General features: G+C 37.9%; 1 protein-coding gene across 11 annotated transcripts in view; it reads right to left on the bottom strand.

The window, feature by feature from the left end:
- Gria3 (glutamate ionotropic receptor AMPA type subunit 3) overlaps positions 1-23,169 on the bottom strand; it is a 263,524-nt gene that overhangs the window by 39,576 nt on the left and 200,779 nt on the right. For all 11 annotated transcript variants that reach the window (XR_015646201.1, XR_015646200.1, XR_015646199.1 and 8 more), the window contains 2 exon segments: positions 21,261-21,637; positions 10,161-10,359 (listed from right to left, as the gene is read on the bottom strand). Coding sequence is in view for 8 of the 11 variants with exons in the window: in XM_087599277.1 (XP_087455403.1) it covers positions 10,161-10,359; positions 21,261-21,637 (576 nt within the window). In the remaining 3 variants the exon portion in view is untranslated.

Here is a 23,169-nt window from a genome sequence, read left to right as displayed (position 1 = left end):
TTATTGGCAGTCCTTGCCTTGAAATGCATTTCCCTTAAACACTCATTTCTGTGCCAGCAACTTATCACCAAAGAAATACAGTAACTTGAAAAGCATGCCCTCTAAATCCTGAGCAAGAATGTTATTATCTGTTGTTACGGCAGAAGAGTAGAATAGGCCAATAATACATTTTATGTATTTTCCCTTTAAGATGCTGCTGCTTGCCGTCTATGCTGACTCTGATCAACCAGCTGCAGACTTTTATTAACTGGAATTACTGATCACTATCTTCCTTACCCGGCCCTACCAAGTGTGTCTCCACATTAAAGTCAACACACTGAAGAGTAGCATATACACTACTATCTCAGCCATTAGGATGATCTGCAGCCAACAGAAAGGCTGTTTTCGTCCCCATGATTAACGAACTCATTTCCATTAATTCCCCAAATTCAAAATCATTTGCAAAAGTTAATTTCTACTAGGATAACTTTTCTTTCCCTGTCTGACATGTAAAGACAGCAGAATATTTAATCACGAGCCTTTCTATGTAGTCAGCTCTCGCTAAGATGTGTTTCCCCCAGGCTTCAGTCTCAAAATTACTTGGAGATCACTCCTCCTTTCTCCACCTAATGGCAATCTGCATTTTTACTGATTTATATCCAAGCCATTCATTATCTAGTGGCTGAAAAGTATGTTATTAATGAGAGGCAGGTAGGAGTCATGCTGTCCTCCCCAGGTTTAAATGAATCTTTAAGAAGGTACAATCAAACAGCTATGCAAAACAGGCCATTATTGACGCAGCATTAAGGTTACGAATTTAAACAAAATCAAGGAATATAGAAATGTTAAGTTTCACATTGTTTCAGTCTTAGTACCATGATGGTGCCTGTGCATATATACTAAGGCCTGGATCCAAAAATATTGAAAGCACAACCCTTGTATATAAAGCAGCCTCAGGATTAACTGTTAGACTGCTGGAATAACATGAACAAGCCAGCACTTAAGTTATAACTCAATGTAAGTATGATCTAAACATCTCTGAACTTTTATTCCCCTGTTTTTGTGCTGCTTTGTCTAGATAAGACTATTCCTTACATTATGTAACAGATAAATTCCTAGAAAAAGATGTCATACAGTAATACAGTAGATTCATTTTTTTTTGAAAATCAAATTTTATTTCTCGACCAGTATATAGGAACTTTTATGCTTATTTCTGAAAATTCTCTTGTCTAGTTTTCTCTAAAAAGCATTCAATGGTCTCTAAACAGCAAAATGTATTAAGGGAGCATGTGTCTTTGTTATATGTGGGGGCCCGGAAACCGGGAAGGGGACTAACAATCGAAATGTAAATAAGAAATACTCAAGTTAATAAAGATAAAAAAATGTATTAAGGGATTTCTGTCATCCAGGGAAGATATCTGTCTCCAATATGAATAATTTACATTAATTTCTTTTATTTGTTGCACATTTTCTGATAGATGGATTGCTGAAGGTATAGGAAAAGATTTGGAAGGAATCAAAGCATTAATGTTTTAACTAGTCTCTGTTAATTTTTAAGTTGGTAGAAGGACAGACCCAGAAATTGCCCGGGAAGAAAAAAAAGAGTCAGTACAAAGTGATACAAGGTGGGGGGTCTTGATATAATAGACGCTCTGCTGCATCCCCAAAGTGCCAAGGGCAGGTATCCATGGCAACAACAAGAGTCCCCGCGGAATTAAAAAAATGTGGAAAAAAATTGGACCAGTCCTACAAAAACAGATCTGATCTCTATGAAGGAGAGAAAATTACTCTGCACCTATTGGGAAGGTAGAAAGCTTTTTTTTTTTTTTTTTTTTTTTTTTTTTTTTATCTAACCACAGCTTTTTCGGCAGGTGAAGATAACAATCAAAAGAAAGCAACAAAGAAGGAACTGGCTCTTTTAAGTTTTCACCAGAGGTATAAGCGATTTCTGGAGGAACACTCTGTGTAACTCATTAAGAGTTGTGACTTAACCTTGTAGTGATTTTAGTGAAGCCCAGACTCAGTTTTAGTCTGTAAAGGCTGTATTAATTGGAAAACTTGTAACTGCCTCGGGCCACAGGTGTGGATGAAGGCTGGTACCTGGTCTCTGGGCTGGAGAGCATGTCTCTCCTACTCAAGAAAATGAAACAATGCCTAATGCAATGGGGTTGTTTGAAAATATAAAACATATGCTATGAAGTCTTCCTGCATTTGATACCATTTGCCAAAGTTTAGATGGATTTTGCTTTTTAATGTCAGTCCTTCAGACTCACTTCAAAGAATGTAAAATACTTTTCAGAGAGTATTGTCTTAATGAACTTCATTTTCACATATTAAATGTAAATGATAAAATTAGATCTAAGATCAAATTTAGAGGATTTTTGACTTGAGCAATGATTTTCACTTTACCCTTGGAAATCTATATATCGATTCCTACTATAATTGCTTCAATGCAGTGATATCTTTTACAGATAACTTTTTGAAATCACTTCTAAACTCCCTCTTTTATATACATATACATAAGCGATTTCATGGAAGAGGGTCAGTGATGGGTTTCAAAATACAGTGTACATGGAGTGGGGGAAGTATTTTTGATGTTTTATTTATATATTTCAAAATAACTAGATGAGAAGAGAAGTGATATTTGAGGGCAATGGAAAAATGCATTTACTCTGATTCGATCTATATAACGAATAACGATATATATATATATATATAATATATATTATATATTATAACTCCATATCCCTTAAATAAGTACAGACATTATTATTATTATAGATAAACTAAAATGCTAAATTACTTGTAATAATATGAAAACAAAGGTTGCAACAGAGACAACTTTCTCTTTAAGCATGTAACTTTCTTTAATATTTCAATCCTAGTGTGCCTTTTTGACCTTTATTACTATAATTTAATAATAATAAGTGTTTGAATCACTTAAAATATAGCATTTAAAATTTCATTAGTGGCCACTGGAAAGAAATATAAGCAAATAACCATTTTTGGCTAGCTCTTTTCATTCACAATTATCATATCACAATAATCAATCCATCAGCAGATTCTGTAAATTCACTACTAGAATTCATTTTCTTCCTGTCCCCTAAAGCATTCTGCGATTGTTCTTTTCTTTTTCTGTTTAAAATCCTCATCTGTCAGATTTTCACACAACTTTCTCTTCTTGAATTAAATGTTAACTCTCTAGAAAGACTCTTCCTGAGACTTTCCCCTCCACCCTCAAGCTTTCACTTAAAATAGTCCCATCTAATCACAAGTCATTCTCCATTGTACCTTAGAGCCCCTAGCAGTCCTTAAAATTATTCGATATATGTTTCCTGGTGCCTCCATTGCTAAGGTAAAAACTTAGTGTTTATTTACTCTGGGCAAAACATAGAAGATAGGAGCTAGTAGAATGAATATGACCAGAGAATGTCACATAGAAGCTTGCTTTGAGGAAAAATAAAACCCAGTCACAAGTTTTGTTCGGAATTTGTCTTTTCTCTTTCAAAAGGGAAAAGCAACTAAGCATTCAAATTCATTGTTCTTATAGATTGAGTCCACCGAAATGTTGATCCTTACAGTCAAGCCTTCAGGGTCCTACATGGCGACATGGAATAATTATAAATAATTAATCTGTGAACGTTCGCCAGGTGAACCTAAGGAAAGCCTAATTGAACAGATGGGTCCTCCTTCATTTAACTGGAAGGCTATCAGATGATTTGACTTTGTCAGATGGAAAAAAGAAAGCTGAGCTCCTGAGAGGAATTCTAGGGAAGAGCCTTTCAGAGTTCTTGCAAAGATCTGGGAGTTCTGTGTGATGTTAATTACCCTGATGTTGTCAGAGAGAGTTGGCAGCCTTGAGGAGAACTGAGCTCTAACCCCCTAAGCTTTCTGGGCTGTGAAATGCTCTCATAAGCAAGTAGGTTACCTGGGAGGGTGAACAGAGATAGGCTAATAACATCCATATGGTTGGATACTTTGGGCAGATGGCCTGCATGCCACCTTGAAAGCACCCGAAGTTTCTAGGTGGTCTTCAAGGGCAGCTCTAAATCGTGTACGTTGAAGTCTTTGAATCTGTGGGCCACAAAGGAATGGCTAATGGTGGGCTGCCTAGCAGATGAATTCTGTACTAATTTATAATTAGAAGAGTGAGGCCAGGAGGATGGGGGAGAGATACAAATGGACATTCCCCCAACCTCACAAGACTAGGTAGAAAAAACCAACATCTTTCTCATTGACAAAGCAGTGGAAGTTTTCTTATAATATTTGAGAAACACCCCTCATGTCTGTACAGAGACTTTTCTGGGGTGCTTTTATTTTACTTGCCCCATGTCTGGGGACGTCTCTTGACTATGTCCTGGGATTTATAGAACCCTTCGTACTTTTAAAGCCCATTTTGGTGAAATTATTCTCTCACCTACCTCAGGATGAAAATAGAGCGGGACTAGCACTACTGGCAAATTTGAATACTAGGGAGCAATGTCCCCTTTCAAGGAAACACAGGAAAGTGATTGGTTGGTATAGAACTGAAAACAGTTTCATTCTGTTGGTCTTTCCTGTTTTATCCACCATGCATGATATAGGTCTTAGCATGTCAGTGAGTATAACAAATCATGTAATGGTAGGAATTTATTGTGCTTACAGCATTCCTTCGAGTTTCGTAATGTCTTTCCTTTCTTTGCCTCCCCCCCCCCCCCCCAATTTGGGTCCTTTTGAAATGGTCAGAGCACGGACAAAACAATCTTCCTTGAGTATAGCTTTTCCTTTTTTGGTTTTAGTTTTGACACAGGATCTTGTATATAGTCTAGTCTTATCTCAAATTTGTGACTTTCTACCTCAGCACCCCCAAGTGCTGGGATTGTAGGCATCTGTCACTGCACCAGGCTAAGAAAGCTCTACTGAAGGCAGTGAAAAACCCCAACAAGGAGACGATGTAGATGCTAAACAGGTGTTCAGTAAAGGCTGATTCATGAAAATAAATCAGCGCTGAATTAGTACTTGTAGTATTAGGGTTAGAACTCCAGCTGTTGTTCATTAACTGAGTGTCATTCATTAAATCCCAATGCCATCATGCCTCAGTTTTGTCTATGTAATAGATAAAATTACCCCTGTTATGATTCCATTGTAGGACAGTTGTGTAGATGGAACATGGTAACACACAACTGTGTCTTGGAAATTGACAGATAAGGTTGAGGATAAAGGGCTTTCTATTGAGAACCAGTAGCCCCGCTTCTAGTTACCATAAGCATATCTCACACATGTTGCTTTGTGCTGGAGAGCTGGAAAGTGAAGTAGCAATCAGCTTCCCAAGGGGTGAGGGGGGGGGACAATCATCTACTCAGCAAATGATGCCAGAGATCTATATGTAAGTCAGTTTATCCCCCCAAATAACCTTCGACAATGGTAGAGAAGCTTGTCTGGATATTTTCAGGTGATGTGGCAAAAAAGATGGATTTCAGTTTTGTCTGTAGAGATGTGTGGTTTCTCTGTGTTTAGCATGGAGTTTGCGTCAAAGACCATCTCACAGGGAGAATGACTAAAAGAATGATGAGCAAATAATGCAACCTATAGTATTATTATTCGTTTGTCTTCTATGACAATTGCCTCTGTCTCTTGAAGATAGATGTTAAGTATGCTTTGAGTTGTGAACTTAAGTTGTTGAGTCAATCCCTGCTTCTTTAGAGGTTGTTCTCTCTACACAGCCTGTTCCTTGTCTGCAGAGAAGTTCTGTGAGTGAATCCATGGATGCTAAGGGATGTGGGAAGCCAACAGTTGTCTCAATGTTATGTGTCTCTCTTTGGGGCCTAAGTGTCATTATCTTGTGGCTTATTCCATCTTCAGTCTTGACCTAGAAGGTCTACTTATGGCCTTTGCTATCTAATGTGGTAGAAGGCAGCAATTTCTTCTTGTTATGTGGCCCCTTGTATCTGGTTTGACTGTATTCTCAAACATTAGCAACATTTTGGAAGCAATGCCTAGGTAGCCCAGGTTAGACTTGAGCTTACTATGTTGCTTAGGGTGGTCTTAAACCAGTAATCCTCTTGCTCTAGTTTCCTGGGTACTGGCATGTCAGGTATATGCCACCAATTCCAACTTGTGTTTTTAAGCTAATGACATCTGTTTGAATCCACCCAGATACACTGTGTGTCAAAACTTCAACTGCATCATGGTATTAGATGACAAAAATTTTAACAAAAAGATTTTTATATTTTGATGTGCTACTTAATATTAGGAAATGTAAAATGAGTCAAGGAGATCAATGGTACATTTTTCCAGTCATCTCAAAATGTCAACATACTTGGCACAGGTGTACTCAAAGAAGGAATTTTCTCTTTTATTCATGTACTTAAAAAGTCATGTTGTAGAAAACCAGCAGATACTGAAGAAATGTGGGGTCTGAGTGAGTGGTGTGTGTGTGTGCGTGTGTGGGGTAGTGTCTTTCTGAATGTAGCAGTTGACTTTAAGCATTATTAGCAGACTACTTCCTGCCTCTGTTTGGAAAGATCTCTACTTTTTATTAATTGCATCAAAAATTTTAAACAACAAAACAGTCAACAGGTGTTATTTTAAGACAAAACCCTTATTCATAAGTAACTGTTTAGTTGGGCTTACAATGTGTTCTACTCAAAACAAAGAAGGTTCCCTCAATGGTTTCCTAATAATAATGGTCAATTATTTTGTTTATCCTTGGGAGTAAAGACAAGGCCCCACTCATTGTAGTCCTTTCCTTTTATATTTGTGTGTGTGTGTGTGTGTGTGTGTGTGTGTGTGTGTGTGTGTGCGTGCGTGCGCTGTGTGAACACGTGGTGTGCTGTGTTCAATTACAAGTGTGTGGATGTATGGAGGCTGGAGGTTGGAACTGAGTGTCTTTTTCAATTGCTCCCCATCTAATTTTTTGAGACAGTCAACCTGGAGATTACTGATTGACTGGCTGAATAGGGAGCTTCTGTTTCCTTCTGTCTGTCTCTACCTAACCCGTGTTGAACTTACAGGTACATATCACCATATCTAGCTTTTTATGTGGGTGCTAGAAGTTGAACTCAGGTCCTCATTTTGCACAGCAAGCAGTTTACTGACTGAGCCATCTTCTCAGCTCCTACAACATTCACTTTCTTAAACATTTCATTTAAAACTTCCTCCTTTTAGCCCTGAATCTGTATTAATGGCAGTCTTGACAAATATTTGAAAAGGTGTTTGGAGGAGGCCTGAAGGCAGTGATTTTAGAATTGCTTCTTCTGTGCAGTACTATTTCTTAACACAAATCTGTATCAGATTAAATTTCCAAAAAGGAGTGGAGAATAATTGTTTTGGTTCAGCTTTGCACATCATAGTGGCATTTCTCTGGCCTGTGACAATAAAGCTGTCAGTTTGGTTTTTAGCACCTGTGCCTCTACCTTTGGTTGGGAGCTGCTGTCGAAGGAAATCAGTTTTCAAGTCCAGAGGGCTGATGGGAATACCCCGGTTGTCTCCTCCACCTGCACACACTTTGTTCAGTTCTTTCCTGCTTTTCCTGGTGGGACAGGTCCCACTGTTTCATGGACTTTATGTGAATGTAAAATGACAGCTAGGGAAAACTCAGAAACTGGAACAAACAAAGGGATCATTTGAAACTATCATCATTTTAGTGACAGTCTTGCCTAGGATGAGTTAAAAAATGTCTACAGGGCAATTAGAAGAGAATTTAATTTAATTCATTTCTTTCTCATATGAGAAGATCTAGAGGGCTGGCCTTAGGCTGTTTTATGTTATTACTAGGTGATCTCTGTGGTTTTCATATTGAGTAAAAGTGGAAAAACCTGCTCATATTATGTTTGTTAATGCTTCATGTGGTCTTGCTTCATTGTCTATAATCTGGAAGGCATACTGTCAGAGCGCTCCATTTTTTTTAAAGTTTGGGCTATTATTATTAAAATTTCCTTGATACTTTGAAGTCACTAGGGTCTGAAGTTGAAGGGATATGACTATGGCCATCAAGTCCTTCTTCTTGCAGATAGTCGATTCTGCTGCATTGAGTTCACTGAGGGGTGGGGTAGAGAAAAAGTGGTTTGGAGTTCAGTAGGCTGGGTGCATGTATTGTATGAATAACTAACGTTCTCTTTGTTACATTCATGGAACATTTTCAGTTTAACTTTTCGCACTGTTTGGTTTCACTCATAGATCAGCAAGCTTTATGTGCTTTTCTGGATCTCCCTCCAGTCTTAACACTGTCACTAGTGACTACTTAGAGAAAGAAAATGTGTCATTTAGGGCTTCAGAAATGATTTGCACTTCCTTACATCTGCCTGCTTCTAATCAGATTTTCAAAGCAGCTCCATTTCCATAGGAACTACTCATTGGCTGCAAAGGTCACCAGGAATTTGTGAATCCAAAATTCAACTAGCATGAGACAGTAACTTCGTTCAGAACTGGCTGTTGATTCAAATCAGCGGCAATATGCTGCTCTTTAATGAAACCATCATCCTTTGGATCAGTAGATACAGGCACAAAGTACATGGGGATGAAGTCTGGGCACACTGATTATATGGCCATGTTTTCAAGCCTGTCTGCTAACAAATCTTCTCAGAAATGCTTTTTTTGCCTACGGTATGGATGGATGGACTTTGAAAGCTTAATGGGAATTGATGTCATGTATTGATTACCATTTAACACATACCTCCCTAATCTCATACCATTGTCAAAAGAAAAATGCTTTCTTGTAAAATAAGCACCCCTTATCAGAGGGTCTGTGTGGTTTTGTGGTGTCCTAAGTGGTCAATTAATTCATATTGTGACTAGATACCTATTAGGATGGTGAACATAAGCTCTGTTGAAGGTTGATACCAAATCAGATTTCCATGGAGCCAATGATATGTTCAGTACATGACAGATGGAAATCCCTGGCTTCCAGCTTTGACACATGTGAGTGATATCAGGGGACAAAGTGCTATTCCTAAATAAGGTTCTGGGACTGCCATGGAAGGAGGAGACACCAACCTAACATCATTTTGATGTTTTTACCTCAGTTGAACATAATGATCTGCTCTGTACACAAGTGGCAAAAGTGAGGTATGGCTATCCTGAGGTGTAGAGAATTCTTGAAAGGTCCCAGAACTAACTTCCCATTCTTCAGGGAGTAAAAACAGGTTTTAGTTAATTGCTATAAAGTCAAGAGATACCCTCCTCCTAGTTTTCCATTAAAATCTCCCCACAAAGCTCAGAGAAATATATTGTTTACTGATTTATTAAAACAAGTCAGCTTAGAGACATCTGTTTACTCTGGACCTTTGAGAAAAAGTCAGTAATTACACCTGCCATCCAGGAACATGTTTATTGGTTGGAGAGAGTGACAAAACTTTTCCTATATAACACTAAAGTGACTTTTGTGTCATTGTGTCAACCATTTATAGTGTCTTTAGTAGAGGGCAGTGGCAGCATATGACACGGACTCATCTTCTAGTTTAAATGAAGCTCCCTTTTTTTTTCTTGCTGGTACAACTAAAATTTTGAGTTTTTAACAATGGCAGTGCACTTTACATAGCTTTACAAAGTTTTGGTAGTGAATAACTTGCTCTTTCCTCAATAAGAATTGGCCTTTGGGGTGCACGCAAAACAAATCTATTCAAGAAATGAAAACAATTATAAAGTACCTTGAAAACAACATTATCATCATGTACATATCTGAAACAACTATAATACATTTCAGTAGAGAACCAAGTCTAAAATAGAATATATAATTTCTTCTAGTCCATCACCTGTCAAAGTCTTATAGTTAATTATCTAACTTATGTGAACCACTGAGACAAAAAAACAATCATTGCTTTTATAAAAGCTCAAAAGAATAGGTATTATTTAGTTCAATCCCCAAATTATTCAAGTAAGAGGACAAAAGCCTAAAGCAGCTAAGTGACTTGCCCAAGAACAAATACTCGCTTTATAGCAGGGTCGAGATTAAAATCTAGGAGTTCAAATTCAGTGCTTGCCACATGTCACCTGTTAGGTCTTCCGTGAGTCTAATGGATAATGGATCCGATTACAACTAAGCAGAATAGTATTTAAGACATTGCCCTTTGACAAAATTATCACTTTCCTACTAATGATTTTCACTTTTAGTGAAATTTTAGTTTCACTTAAAAGTGCTGCGAATTTGTCTTTGTGAAACTGAAATAAAAACCAGCAGGCTGAATTAACAGCAAAGTACTTACTCTGAAAAATTCTTTTGTTGAACCAGAGTCCAGGGTCCCATATGCAATTTCAGTCTGCTTGGCTAAGTCTTCAGCGCTCTCTATAGGGGACACCATCCTCTCCACAGTCAGGAAAGCAGCAAGGTTTGCAGTGTAGGAAGAGATTATGATCAGGGTGAAGAACCACCAAACCCCTCCAACAATGCGCCCAGAAAGTGATCTACAAAACAAAACAAAAGAAGTCTAGACCCAGAAGGCCCAGATCTCAGTTTTAAAAAGTCACCATAATTGGAGAAAGTTTTTCTTTATAGAAAAGCATTCTTTTATTATAGGTGATGAAGGAGGGAAGCTGATGATACAATGGAATCAAAACATCAGCCAGAAGTCATGTGTTAACAACATGATGTCATGATTGCGTTTGATGATGACACAGGTAAATATTCTTTAGGCCTCTCCAGGTTTTCTCTAGTTTAGATCTCAAAGGTCTCCCGATCACATGCTAAAAGCTGGGCTGCTGGTCTGTCTGTTGTGCTAAGGGATCTTTTAAGAGATGGGGCTTAGCTTGAGAGTTAGGTTACAGGAGAGACTGTCCTTGAATGGAATAATGGAACCTAGTCCTTCCCCTCTCTCTTGATTCTTGGACACCAGGACATGAACAGGTCTCACCAGCCGCATGCTCCTGTCATAATGTATTGCCTCAGCAGATGCTCAAAGCAAGGGGCCAAGTACTTATGGGCTAAAAATCCTGAGATCATGAGCCAAAGTAAACCTTTCCTCCTTGAAGTTGGTATTTTGTCTCAGTGATTCAAAACTAGCACAGATTTAGAATCAAACTTTTTTAATCAAATAAAAAAATCTTTCTTTTACCATTTCTCATTTATAATTTCACATCGTACATTTGCATTCTATGACCTTTTCTGGGTACACATACAGAAGATTAAACACTGTGGTCTATCCAAGATCAATTAAATCAAAGCTCCGGGTGGGGGTGGGAAGAATACCTAGATATCTGGACTTTTAAATACTACACAGGTGATTATCTGTGTAGTCAATTTAGGGAACATGTGACCTAAAGTCATGTCATGCAAAATACAGGATCCAAATACTTTTTATATTTAAAGGGAAATGGGAGTATAGTGACAAATTCATGCCGTTAACTTGAGGTCCAAATGTAGACTTGGCTGTTTTGTATAGTTGGTCACCATGAGGCATAGTGCCAAATGGAAAGGTTTCTTTTCATTGTCATGTAAATGGTTAGTGAGGATCAAGAGGTCAAAATACTTTCTGTTCACACAAGAATCTTAGCCACCCAGGATAGACCTAATTGTAGTAGGGAACTCCCTTCATTATACAGTTTTTGGGAGGTACTAAAACACTGTTGTTCCTCTTCTTTCCTTCTCAAATCCTAAGACAAAGAAGCCAATTCTATCCTACCGAATATTTCCTTTCCTTTTCTTTTTTGAGACAGGGATTTTCTGTGTAATAGCCCTGGCTATCCTGGAACTCTCTCTATAGATCAAGCTAGCCTCAGACTCAGAGATGTGCCTGCCTTTGACTTCTGAATGCTGGGATTTAAAGGCATGCACCACCACTGGGTTTCTGCCATTGATTTCTTACTATTGAAATTTCATTCTATGTGGTCTTTAGAAACTAACAGTATTCAATTAGTAGGAAAGTGGTGGGAATGTTTTAATAACAAGCATTATTTTTTTCTTCAACTTTTTAATCCAATTATTAGGGAATGTAGTCACAGATAGACACATTGTAAAATGAAAAAAAAAAGTCAATATTATTGTTCATTGGCATTGGGAGGGGTCTTGCTAAAATGTAGATTCAGAATTTCTGCTTTCCCAAGAGTATGTGATTCATAGGCATCATTCGTGATTCTATTGAAAGTGATGAGTGCATCAAACTGAGAAATGAACAAGCATTGCTCTCACCAGCGACTCTCAAGCTTGCCCATCAACAACACAGCACAATACAACAACAAAACCAAACCCACAAAAGACAGCAAAACAAGACATAATCCTTGCCTAGAGTCTCCCCTGGACAAGTCAGATCAGAATTATGGGAGTTGGACCTACGCCACAGTATTTTCTAAAAGTTTTAGCATAGAATTAGAGTTGTAAGTTATGTTCCTCCATTACAAGTGCTACTCATGGAGAGGGAATGTGGAAAGTCAGAGGGCAACGAATGCTCAGAAATGACTTGTGACTAAGATTAGGATTCACTTCCTTTGCAGGATTGCTGGGAGCAAGTGTGGTCTACAGAAATTAAAATCTGCTCCTTTGGTTTTATAAAATATTGCCACATCATCCTTTGTATAGTTCTGCTGTGGAGAGAAGCTCCTTCCTGGTTAGGCTATGTTTTTCTGTGCCCATAAAATCTCACAGAAAGAGCTCCCACTCTGCTAGAAAGTAAAGAAGAAGCGTAGGAGCCTGGCACACCTCCAGGCTCTGTGGGAAGAGGGCAGTTCTGGGCTGAGAACTGACAAATCAAGGTCTTCTCTGCATGTTCTATGATTTTACCACTCTGAAGGAAATTCAAATTTCTGTGTCCCAAGATGACCCCCCTTTTCTTAGCATGTGGAAAATTCAGCTGTTTATGGGAATGTAACCTGAGAATTCTGTCAAGTGTTTTTGATAAATAAAAGTACTATTTCTTGATTACTTATTTTTAAAAAATACACTTGATTATCTTTAAGCCTGCAGTTTTTGTTTTTCTTTGGATACCTAAAACTTAGTCAAATATATTCATTTTCACTTTTTAGAAGTGAAAATCTGCATCCTTACGATTGTATCTTGAAAAAAAATTTTTTTAATCAGAAGGAATAAACACATGAGTATGAGTCAGAAAAGAGTGTGTCACCCTTCCCAATGCTAAAAGTATACAACGTACTTGGATTAAAAATTTAGACATTTCATAATATTTTATGCTTGACATATTCAAATTTTTGAACATGTCATAGACTTATCTGACTCTGAAAGTAACTATTGCACAGAATATTAACGCTTCAAAATGGCATCCATAGCAGTAGGGTAATAAAATTGATAAAACAGAAACTGTCACTAATTGAACACTTCCTTTGTGGTAAGCTGTTCTAATTGCTTGACGGGTATCAACTTTTTACATCTCCCATCTCTGTTGCCTAGGACTGTATTATAGATAAGCACGCCAAGGAGTTTTATAAAGAAATAGGCACAGAGAGGAGAAGCAGAAAATAAATTGTCTGTGGTTTCATACTGACAAAGAGATTCCCATGACCCACATGTGGAAGGATTGAATTGACTCCCCAAAGAGTTATGCTATGCTATGCTCTGACATCCGCTTACATGCTATTGGGCACTCTCTCTCTCTCTCTCTCTCTCTCTCTCTCTCTCTCTCTCTCATTCACCAATGAAACTAAAAAATGAATGAAGTAAATAGATAAAAACATCTAAGAAGAAAAATACCCAAAACTTTTGTAGCATGAAAATAACTAGGTTTTGGATAAGGAAATCCAAAATGGTGTGAAGATTATAGATTTTAAACCAGCACTGAGAAATATGGTTGTGGTAACACTGAACACGTTTGTGTGTTGTTATTTGTTGTTTACTTGCACTGTACCTTTAAAAGTCATCCTGATGTGGAATGATGGGTTTTGCTGAGGCCAGAGTGAAGCTTGAGTTTGGAGTAATTCCAGAATTGGAGTTTTATATGGGAAGAGGTATATTATGCTGTGAATACTAATGGCAGTTTATGCATTGCCTGCTTGAAATGTGGAGGAAAATACAGTAATTTATGGAAATTACATTGTGCCATTTTATTGAGGCTAATGGACTGTGGCTATGTCTGTCTGATTTTAAATCAGGCCTGCATATCATAATCTAGTTACTGTGGCCACCCTAATACTGACTCATATCATCATGTGGTTGATCAGAATGACTCAGCTGAGATTGGCTGTTGACATGACTGAAAATAAACCTAAGTGCAAAATGGTCCTTTTTGTGGCCTCTTGTCTCCTGGTTATTGACTTTGGCAATTATGTGGTTAATTTCATGGCATACAGTCAGCTCTCTGCATCCTCATATTCCACATGTACACATTTGACCTGCTGCACATTGAAAATATCTGGGACCATGCTGTCCTCAGTAAATGCAGACTTTCCCCCTTACAATTCCCCAAATAATAGTGTAACAACTATTTCCTTAGTATTTCCATTGTTTGAGGTGTTATGAGCCATCTAGAGATTATTTAATATACACGGAAAGATGCATATATATATATTATATGCCAAAATGCTGTGCCATTTTATATAACGGACTTGAGCATCTGCAGGGTTTGGTATCTGACAGGGGTCCTGGAACTAATCCATCAAGTTGCAAGGGATGTTGGTATGGATAAGCATGACAAATTTGAGAGACTGTCCGTATAAAACTGACATAATAGCTTTACAGACCTAAACAAACTGTTTGGTACTATCAGCAGAGAATGCAGAGGATTGCATTTAATATTGCTTCCTCAAGACAGTAGTAGATTTGACAAAGGATTTAGCGGAATTTCTATCATCCTCTTCCATTTACCTGGCATGCATGCTTAAATCTTTTCACTGAAGAAAAATGTAGTGGAACCCACAGGGAGGAAGCACCACAAGCATTTTTGGATTTCCCCCCTTTTCTCATTAGTGAAGCTACAGCCACTTAAGGCCACATTTCACAGGGCGACTATATAAAAAGTGACTGATGGGTCAACCCTGTCACATTTTATAAAGGGTCTATTAAAATAAGACAAGACTTTAGAGTTGAATTAGAAAGACCCATCATTTCCCAGTACCTTTCTTTCCATTAATGTAGCTGCAAAATGTTTAACATTCATTCCAAGGAGTTTTGTTGCACAAGACAGATTTCAAGGTTAGCATAATGAAATGGCTGTAAAAATGCTGCACACTTAGGCTTTAAAAAAACACAAAATAGTGTGCACGTCATGCCTTTCACAAAACGGTAAGAGCTATGAATTAACGAAAATCAATTGCTAACAAAAGAAAAGAAAACACACATAGAAAAATGTTGCCAAATACATATATCGAACAGCCAGACAATGTTCTTCTTAACTGTAATATTAAGAAACCGGAGTTCCTACATTAATAAGAAAATGTATTTTGTGACATCAGAAATGACAGTGAAAGTGAGTTAGAGACCATAACCTTCATCCTATTAGTAAATTTTGTAATCTGCAATATTTTAGCTTTATGAGATGGCAAAGCTAAGGAAAAACCAAAGCCTTCGCCTTTGTCCAAATTCTTTATCGTTCCTCCCTTCTGTTTCTGACATAGCCATCATTACAATCCTCCATTCAGTGCTGGGAGTATGATAGAGTCTTAAAAATATACAGAATCAATCTTTGTTTCTTACAATCTTCTCTGATGGGAATAAGTAACTGGGTCCCAGAGAATGGAAATGACAGCTTTCAGCTGAAGTTGTGAAATAGTTGTCATAAAAATCCTGCCTTTAAGTTACTATATATCACCACATCGCTACTATAGTGAAGTGAATTGGCTGTAGAAAGAAGAGAGTGGTCTATATAACGAAAGGAAAGCTAGCACTTAATATGCAGCTGAAACCCCTCACACCTGCTATTCTACACATATCTGTCCCTTTAAAGGAGGATCTAGGTGTGTAGAAGTCATGTATAAATGTGAAGGAGTCCCTGTCTACTTCTTCAAAGGACTTGCTATCTTGAAAACTTAATAAAAAAATACCTTTGGAGTATCTTTGCCCAATGGTGAGTCCCTTCCTCACGTTTTCTCTTTGGTAATTCTCCTGATCCTTTTGTTTTCTACTTGGCTAGCCCGCAGTTATCCCTGCAGCTTCAGAGAAAGCCAGCAGGGGGAGCATTTGTCTGAGCTTGGACTTTAGATGGCACAAGTGGCTCTATCAAAGTTTCACAAAAGAAACACATTTCAGATTGTAAAACGCTATAACCCCTTGTCAATGTGAGAGACATATTAGGGAATATTGCTCTCAGAGTGCTTTCAAGAGCTGTAATCTTTAAAAGCTCTAGGTGGCATCAAGAAGGAATGCCACTGCTCGTCTCTCAGGACAGTCTTGCACTTGCACCATCATTTCAGCTGGATTCCTCAATTCTTGTAGGCACTCTGACCAAAATCAGTATTGACTGGTAAAGACACTAGACTAGGATGATTAAGAGAATCTAAGTTCATAATAACAGTAGCTCACATTTATTAAGCTCAGAGGCCGGGAACTGTGCTTGGCATTGTATTGATGAGAGACTCAGGCTTAGCTAGGCTGGGTAAGTTGCCCCAGGATACACAGCTGCTGAGCAGACTGTGATGAGCACTCCTGCTCAATCGCTCTGCTCTCTCCATCTGGCTGCCCCCACCTGGTGGCCCCCAGCACACGTTCAGGATGAAGAGGGTTAAACTGAAGGTGTTTATTCCTCCTCTGAACTTTCCCTTCAATAAATCAGTTGATGTATGGCTATAGCCTTGGCCTATTACATTGATTACCTTCTCTGAAGTTGACTCAGCCTACAGCTTCATGTAGAACAAAGTAATTCCCTCGGAACAATTAGAGCAGTTCAAATATCAAACCTAATATCGATGCAGAATCCCGAGGTTTCTAGGTAACTGTCAATAACTGCATTTGATGGCAATGGAATGACGCCAGCAGTTTTTCTCATAATGCATTATTGCTGATTTTGCAGCCTTATGCTCTGAGCGAGCACATACTCTGCAGTATTACGCATGCTCACCGCCCCTTTTTATTAACAAGTGCTGCATTTCTTTAGGGATAGAAATCGGAAAACAGTTCTTGTTTCCGAGCATGAAGGGAGTGAGGAAACCAAGCGTGCTCCTCCAGATTGGCAATGTGAAGTGGTTGTGGAAGTAATTGAACTGCTGGCTTTAAAAAAATCTCCACGAAGTTAGGTTCCCTTGTGTCAGCTCTCTAGGAACTACTGTTGTCTAGGATATGAACAGAACAGCAAGCACATAGGAGGAAGAACAAGAGTTTGGGATTGGAGCTAGATTTGAGTTCTGGGTATTATTATCAGTGTGTATAAGCGAATTATTTAACTAGTGCCACTTTCTTCAGCTTAAAAGTAGGCAAGATGCGTGCACTGTGGCAATGGTTAGAGTATGATTCAGGTGAGACTGTAGATAATGTGTCCATGTGTCCACAGTGGGAGACCAGGGAAGGTTATATTTTCCCTAGGAAATGGCAGCAGTTAGACTGAATTTTCTCTCATATTTCCTCCTGGTGGAATATTAGTCAATTCTATTTTCAAATATAATCTCAAGGACAATTCATCGAATGACTTCAATTTTGAGGAAAGTAACTGTATAGTCTCTGCTTACATTCTTGGCTTCCTGGAGCTTTGTACTCGGAGTGAGGTCATTATGCAAAGTGTAGTGCTGATGTTTTCAGTAAAGGCAACTACACTTCTCACAGTGCAACTACATTATTGTCAGGACGTTCTAAATCTCCTAATAGGGAAATGAATTACAGTGGGCTGGGCTGATACACGGTTGATCACAAATATATAGTCAATAGAGATCTCAAGAGACAGAGAAACATGGTTTTTGCTTAGAGGCATGCATTACATATGCTATGGAGCATAGCATTTTAACAAACGATTTAAAGATCCTTCTTCTGTGAGCCCAAAGGAGTATCAAAGGAATGATTACTCATAGGTTGGAAAATAGAGCTCATGGAAGTAATGATTTCTCACTCAAAAGTGCAATAAAAATAATAGTTGTTACAAGTGTTCTATTGGCCTCTTGGTGAGTTGAGCCATGGCCAGCTTTAAGAAGAATTAAACAGGATAGTAATGTCTTGGTGTATACAAAGTACTGTAGCAATAATGTCTGATATAACTTTGTTTTTTTACATTTATGCATAGTAAACCAAGATGGAAAAATGATTTCTTACTGTGGGTCATGGTGAAAAATTTGTAAGCCATGGTACTATATGATGACATTTTGAACAATATAATAAAATCCGTACCTTGGAAAGAAAAGGCATTTGCTATGTTTAGGGCCACAGAAAAGCCATAACTTAAATTCTGCCACCAGAAATTAAAGCAAAAAACCCAAACTGGTCTCACTTGTCATTTTTAGTATCAGCTTTAGTTCTTATTTAATTAAGTAATTTGAATAAATATTTGTTTAAAAAAAAAGACTTTTGAGGAGACCTGTTTAAGTGGGATTTTCTAACACAAATGTAGTTTTGAAAGTTGACTTACAGAAAACCAAGAAAATCTCTATCCTTAGTGACTCTTCAGCACTGTTTCAGCACAGATTACTAAGCCATGTTAGAAAAATTTCAGTTATAGATACATTCAGAGGCCATAGACTCTCAAAGCGACTGTTTTTCAAAACTCAGAAAGAAATTAGGCAACCAAATGAACTGCCTGATGATATCACAAAACGGCACAGTCTGAACACACAAGGAACAGGAAATGAAATAATTGGAAGAACCCGGCCCAGCTGACTGAGGGTGGCAATTCTTTTTAACAGAATGGGGAGGGGGAGGGGGAGAGGCAGGGAGGAGCAGTTAGGATGCATAGGCTTGATACACACAGAAAATTCTAAAAAAAAAAAAAAAATCTCCTGAAGATGGCTACACAGTCGGTTATGCTGCAAAGCTTTATGGCAAATGTTTAATGCACTCAATGGCTAATCTCACAAAGATACGCTGAAAAATGGTATTGCCTTTTTGAATCTTTATATTTGTAGTAATTTGTGTAGAGAAGACAGGAAGAAAGACATGGGTGTCATCCTCAGGAACACTGTCCACCCTCTGCTTTGAGACAGGGTCTATTATTCGCCTATAGTTTACAAATTAGGCTTGACCGGCTCCCCAGTGAGCACCATGGGTCACCTTATGTCTACTTGCCTAGCACTGGGTTTGGAAGCAATCAACACCATGCTTAGCTTTGATGTGGGTTCTGGGAATTGAATCAAGTCCTCCTGGTTGCAAAAGAACCACCATATTGGTTGTTATATCTTCCCAGCCCCAAGTCATTAATTTCTAAATCCCTGTATATTTACAGTATTGACTCTAGTCAGTATTTGCATTAATGCTTAATTTGACAGAAGTTGCAGTGTTTTGTTTAGTAATTTTCATGTGTGTATGTTTGTTATGGGGGTGGTGGGGTGTGTGTGTATGGTGTGTATATGTGGCATATGTATGGGAGTGCATGGGTATGCTAATAAGCAAAGCACAACACTGCTGTCTTCCTTTATCTCTCGGAATGTTATTGACTTGAGACAGAGTCTCTCACTGAACCTAAAGCATAACCTATGCTGACTGGCCAGTGAGCCCTCATGGTTTGCTTGTCTCCACCCCACAATGCTGGTGTTATAGGCAGACACAGACATGCCTGGCTTTTTATGTGGTTCCCGCTACTTGAACTCAGGTTCTCATACTTAGTAAGCGTTCTTATCCACCAAGTCATTTCCCTGGCCCCTCATTCTTTTCATGATTACAAACATGGTATATTTAGTTACAATATTGTGTATGAATTCACCACTGTTTGTGATTAGGTGAATTAATCTGCTTTGTTGGTGAGGACCAGGACCTTCACTTTTAGCTTGTCTTCTGGTCCTGGAGATTGAACCAGAGTCTTGCATATGCTGGGCAAGTTTCTAACACTGAGCTACATTACATCCCAAGCCATGTACAGTATTTTCAATAGCTTTGCTGACATAAGTTTGCATTGAATACAACTTAGCAGTGTAAGTGTTAATACTCATGAGAATTATATTTGCTCAGTGGTTTAAGTAAATTTAGAGTTCTGTAGCCATCATCACAATCCAGTTTTGGGATGTTTTTATATCACCCCATCAGCTCCCTCATGCCATTTGTAGTTAATCCCAGCAGGTTTAGGACAAGGATGAGACAAGTAAGACATATGCCCCACATGCAAATATAAGTCGTCATTAAAATCTCATTCATCGGAACAAGCAACATTTTAGTGGTACATTTCTTCTTGTTTTGATCGTGAGCCTATCTTTTAATGACTGACCTATCTCTCCAGTCCAGTATATTTCTTTCAAAAAATAAGCAGAAAAAGCCTGTAATGAACAAGAAATTAAAAACTTAAATAAAAGTTGTTTCTGATTCTTGTATTTGTTTTGCAAAGGCAAACTTTCCAGACTCTACTACACCACCATTGTTATCTTTTGATTTTTCTTCTCCTTTCAAACTCTGCCCAGAAGTAATTGTCTTTTTTTACCTCTATAGATTTGTCTGCTGAGGACAAATGGGATTCTCTCTAATGGTATATTCAACTACAGTGGAGTGGGGTGTGGCATTTTGTGTTTGAATTACTTCACTTTGGCATTATGTTTTCAAGGTTCATCTGGCCTGTTAGGATGCATGAATAATTTGTTCTCTTAAGTGAGTAGTATTCCATTGAATGGATGTACCACAAGTTCTTCATCCATTTACGAGCTGAACCTTTGCTTTATTTCTGTATTTTGTCTATTACAACTCAAGCTACTATGGACATTTATACATTTTACTTAGGTGGGTATAAATGACAGTAAAATTCCTGTATCACATTTTAACTCTATGCCTAACTTTATAATAAATGGCCAGATGATTTTCAATATGTCAACACCATTAAAGCTTGAACTGATTTTCTGCTGCTTTCTTCGAGAAGTTTTATAGTTTTAGCTAAGAAACTTGAGCATATGCTTGTATAGTTCTGGGCAGTCTGAGAGCACAAAGAGAATGGCAATACTAATAGTGGAAGGTGGGAAGGTTTAAAGAAATGCTCTATCTTCTTTCACATTTTGTCCAGACTCAGTCCCTTGGCAAATGCGAAGATATTTCAACTCAATTAATGAGGATACACTCATAAGAATATTACATGGCAGTTAACTATATCCAGAATTTGGGTATCTATGAGCATTGCAGCAAACCTTAGGCATTCAAAGCATCGCCAGTGACACACTCACCTCATAGACATAAGCACACAAAATGGCGTGATGACAATTTGTCATTGGATGAAATGAATGAAAGAACTCTGAAGTTGATGCAGGTGAATACCAGATGGACATGAGGGCAGTAAGACCACAAAATACAAGCAGGTATTCTGTATTACACACAAACAAACCTTGGAGAAATATCACATCCTTGCTGCATGAAAGCACCCAAGGAAAACCAAAGACTGTTAAATATTCCAAATTCATTGGGAGGATCAGGAGGGCTTTGTGGGTCACGAGGTTCTTCATTGTTGTCTTCCAAGTGCCATTCATAAGGGCTAAATCTGCTGACTAGGAAGAGAACTACACTGACTCCAATGTAAGCGAAGACAATGCACATCCAGATTTCATAAGCCAAAGGATCCAGGAATGAAAAGACGCCTGGCTTTGATTTCTGAGGCTTCTTTATCATGATGGAGATTCCCAGGCTCATAAATGGCTTTGAGAAATCTATGACTTCTTCACGGACCAATGTTATAGTGAGTGGAGCAACAGCTATATCAGCTCTCTGAAAAACAAAGACACATAGCGCTTTTACAGATAGCATTTCCTTTATCATCTTCACCTAATAAATGTCTGTAGTGGAAATATAGTATATTCAATCACTATGACCAGCTGATTTGTCAATGCTAAGATTAGAGAAGCAGGGTCATTCAGTGGGTTCGAAGTGGCTTTATTTTTTTGGTCAAATTAGGAAAAGCCCTGGTCTTTGTCCTCTGAAGCATATTGGTTGAGGGGAACTGATTCCATTTTCCCCTGATTTCCTTTCCTATCTCATACCTCAACCTATATTTCCTTATGACCTACCTAGTCTAACTTTTGCTTTCTTATTTTAATATTCATAGCCTTATGTCTATCTCCCTTATTTTACTGGAATTTTTGTATACTGTGCACAACGACGTGGATTTTTTTTCATATTTTCTTTCTTTTCCCTGGTAGTATTCAGTATAACTCTAGGCTACTGCATTGTCTGTTAAAATATGCATCATTTGAAGACAGAGACCCGGTATTGGGTTTTGTATCTATTATTGTCGTATGCTCTATATTAAAAACGGATGTGCCTTAAATAATTGCCAATTGTTGAACATAGTATATGAGAAAATGCAATATCTCTGCACGAGAGATACAAGAATAAAACAATTATTAGAATATGTATTAATTTATCAAGTAAGCTATCTTTTCTGGTGATAAATATAAGCACAAAATTAACACATGTCAGACTGATAAATAAATGGTAGCAGTGCACTAAATAATTAACTCATGTAAAGGCATGCCACCTTTTTATATTAATCTAAAGGAAATACGGCATTAGGAATTTCTGTATCTACTTCTTTCTGTAATTGTTCCCATTTAATGCTAGTAGGTTTTAGTGTGGAAGCAGGCTTTAAAATGTAACTGTAGAAAATGTATATGACTAGGGGATATCAGATCTGTAGTAAGTTATCAAGAATGATCAGGATTCTTTTTCTGTGATAAACTTAGTTACATTTCAGTATCTTTGCCTGTGGGGACAGGTGGAGGAAGAATGATGAAGTTTGAACCAAAAACATTGACCAAAAAATGAAATTTACGTCAGTGAATTGAATAGAGCAACTCAAGCCATTTGCTATCTCATCCCTCACCTTGTACTTCTTTATGACAGATCTAACCTAACTTTCGTTTTCTTATTTTAATATCCATAGTCTTACGTCTATCTCCCTTATTTTACTGGAATTTTTGTTTATATAAGTGCTCCTGATTTAAGGGAAAATGTAGATGGTGAAGAGTTCCTTCCATTTGTTGACTGCTTACCCTGTGAGAGGCCCTGTGTCAAGTAATTTTCTATATATTGTTTTTCTTCATTCCTACAACCTTGAGGTTGATACAATGACCATTCTTTCTTCAAATGATGTACACTGTAAGAGACCACGACTTATACTGACTACTACAAGGGAAAGAGAGGCTAAGATTAGAACTCTGATAATGAGATTCAGATCCACTGGCTTACCTAGCAACTTGTTTTCAGTGGACGCTTGCATATGTGTACTACTAATACTTTGA

This window comes from Rattus norvegicus, chromosome X (assembly GCF_021556685.1).
Source record: "Rattus norvegicus strain SHRSP/BbbUtx chromosome X, alternate assembly SHRSP_T2T, whole genome shotgun sequence".
Classification (NCBI taxonomy): domain Eukaryota; kingdom Metazoa; phylum Chordata; class Mammalia; order Rodentia; family Muridae; genus Rattus; species Rattus norvegicus.
Note: the sequence above shows the minus strand (reverse complement) of the source record. Positions and strands in the feature narration are given on the sequence as shown.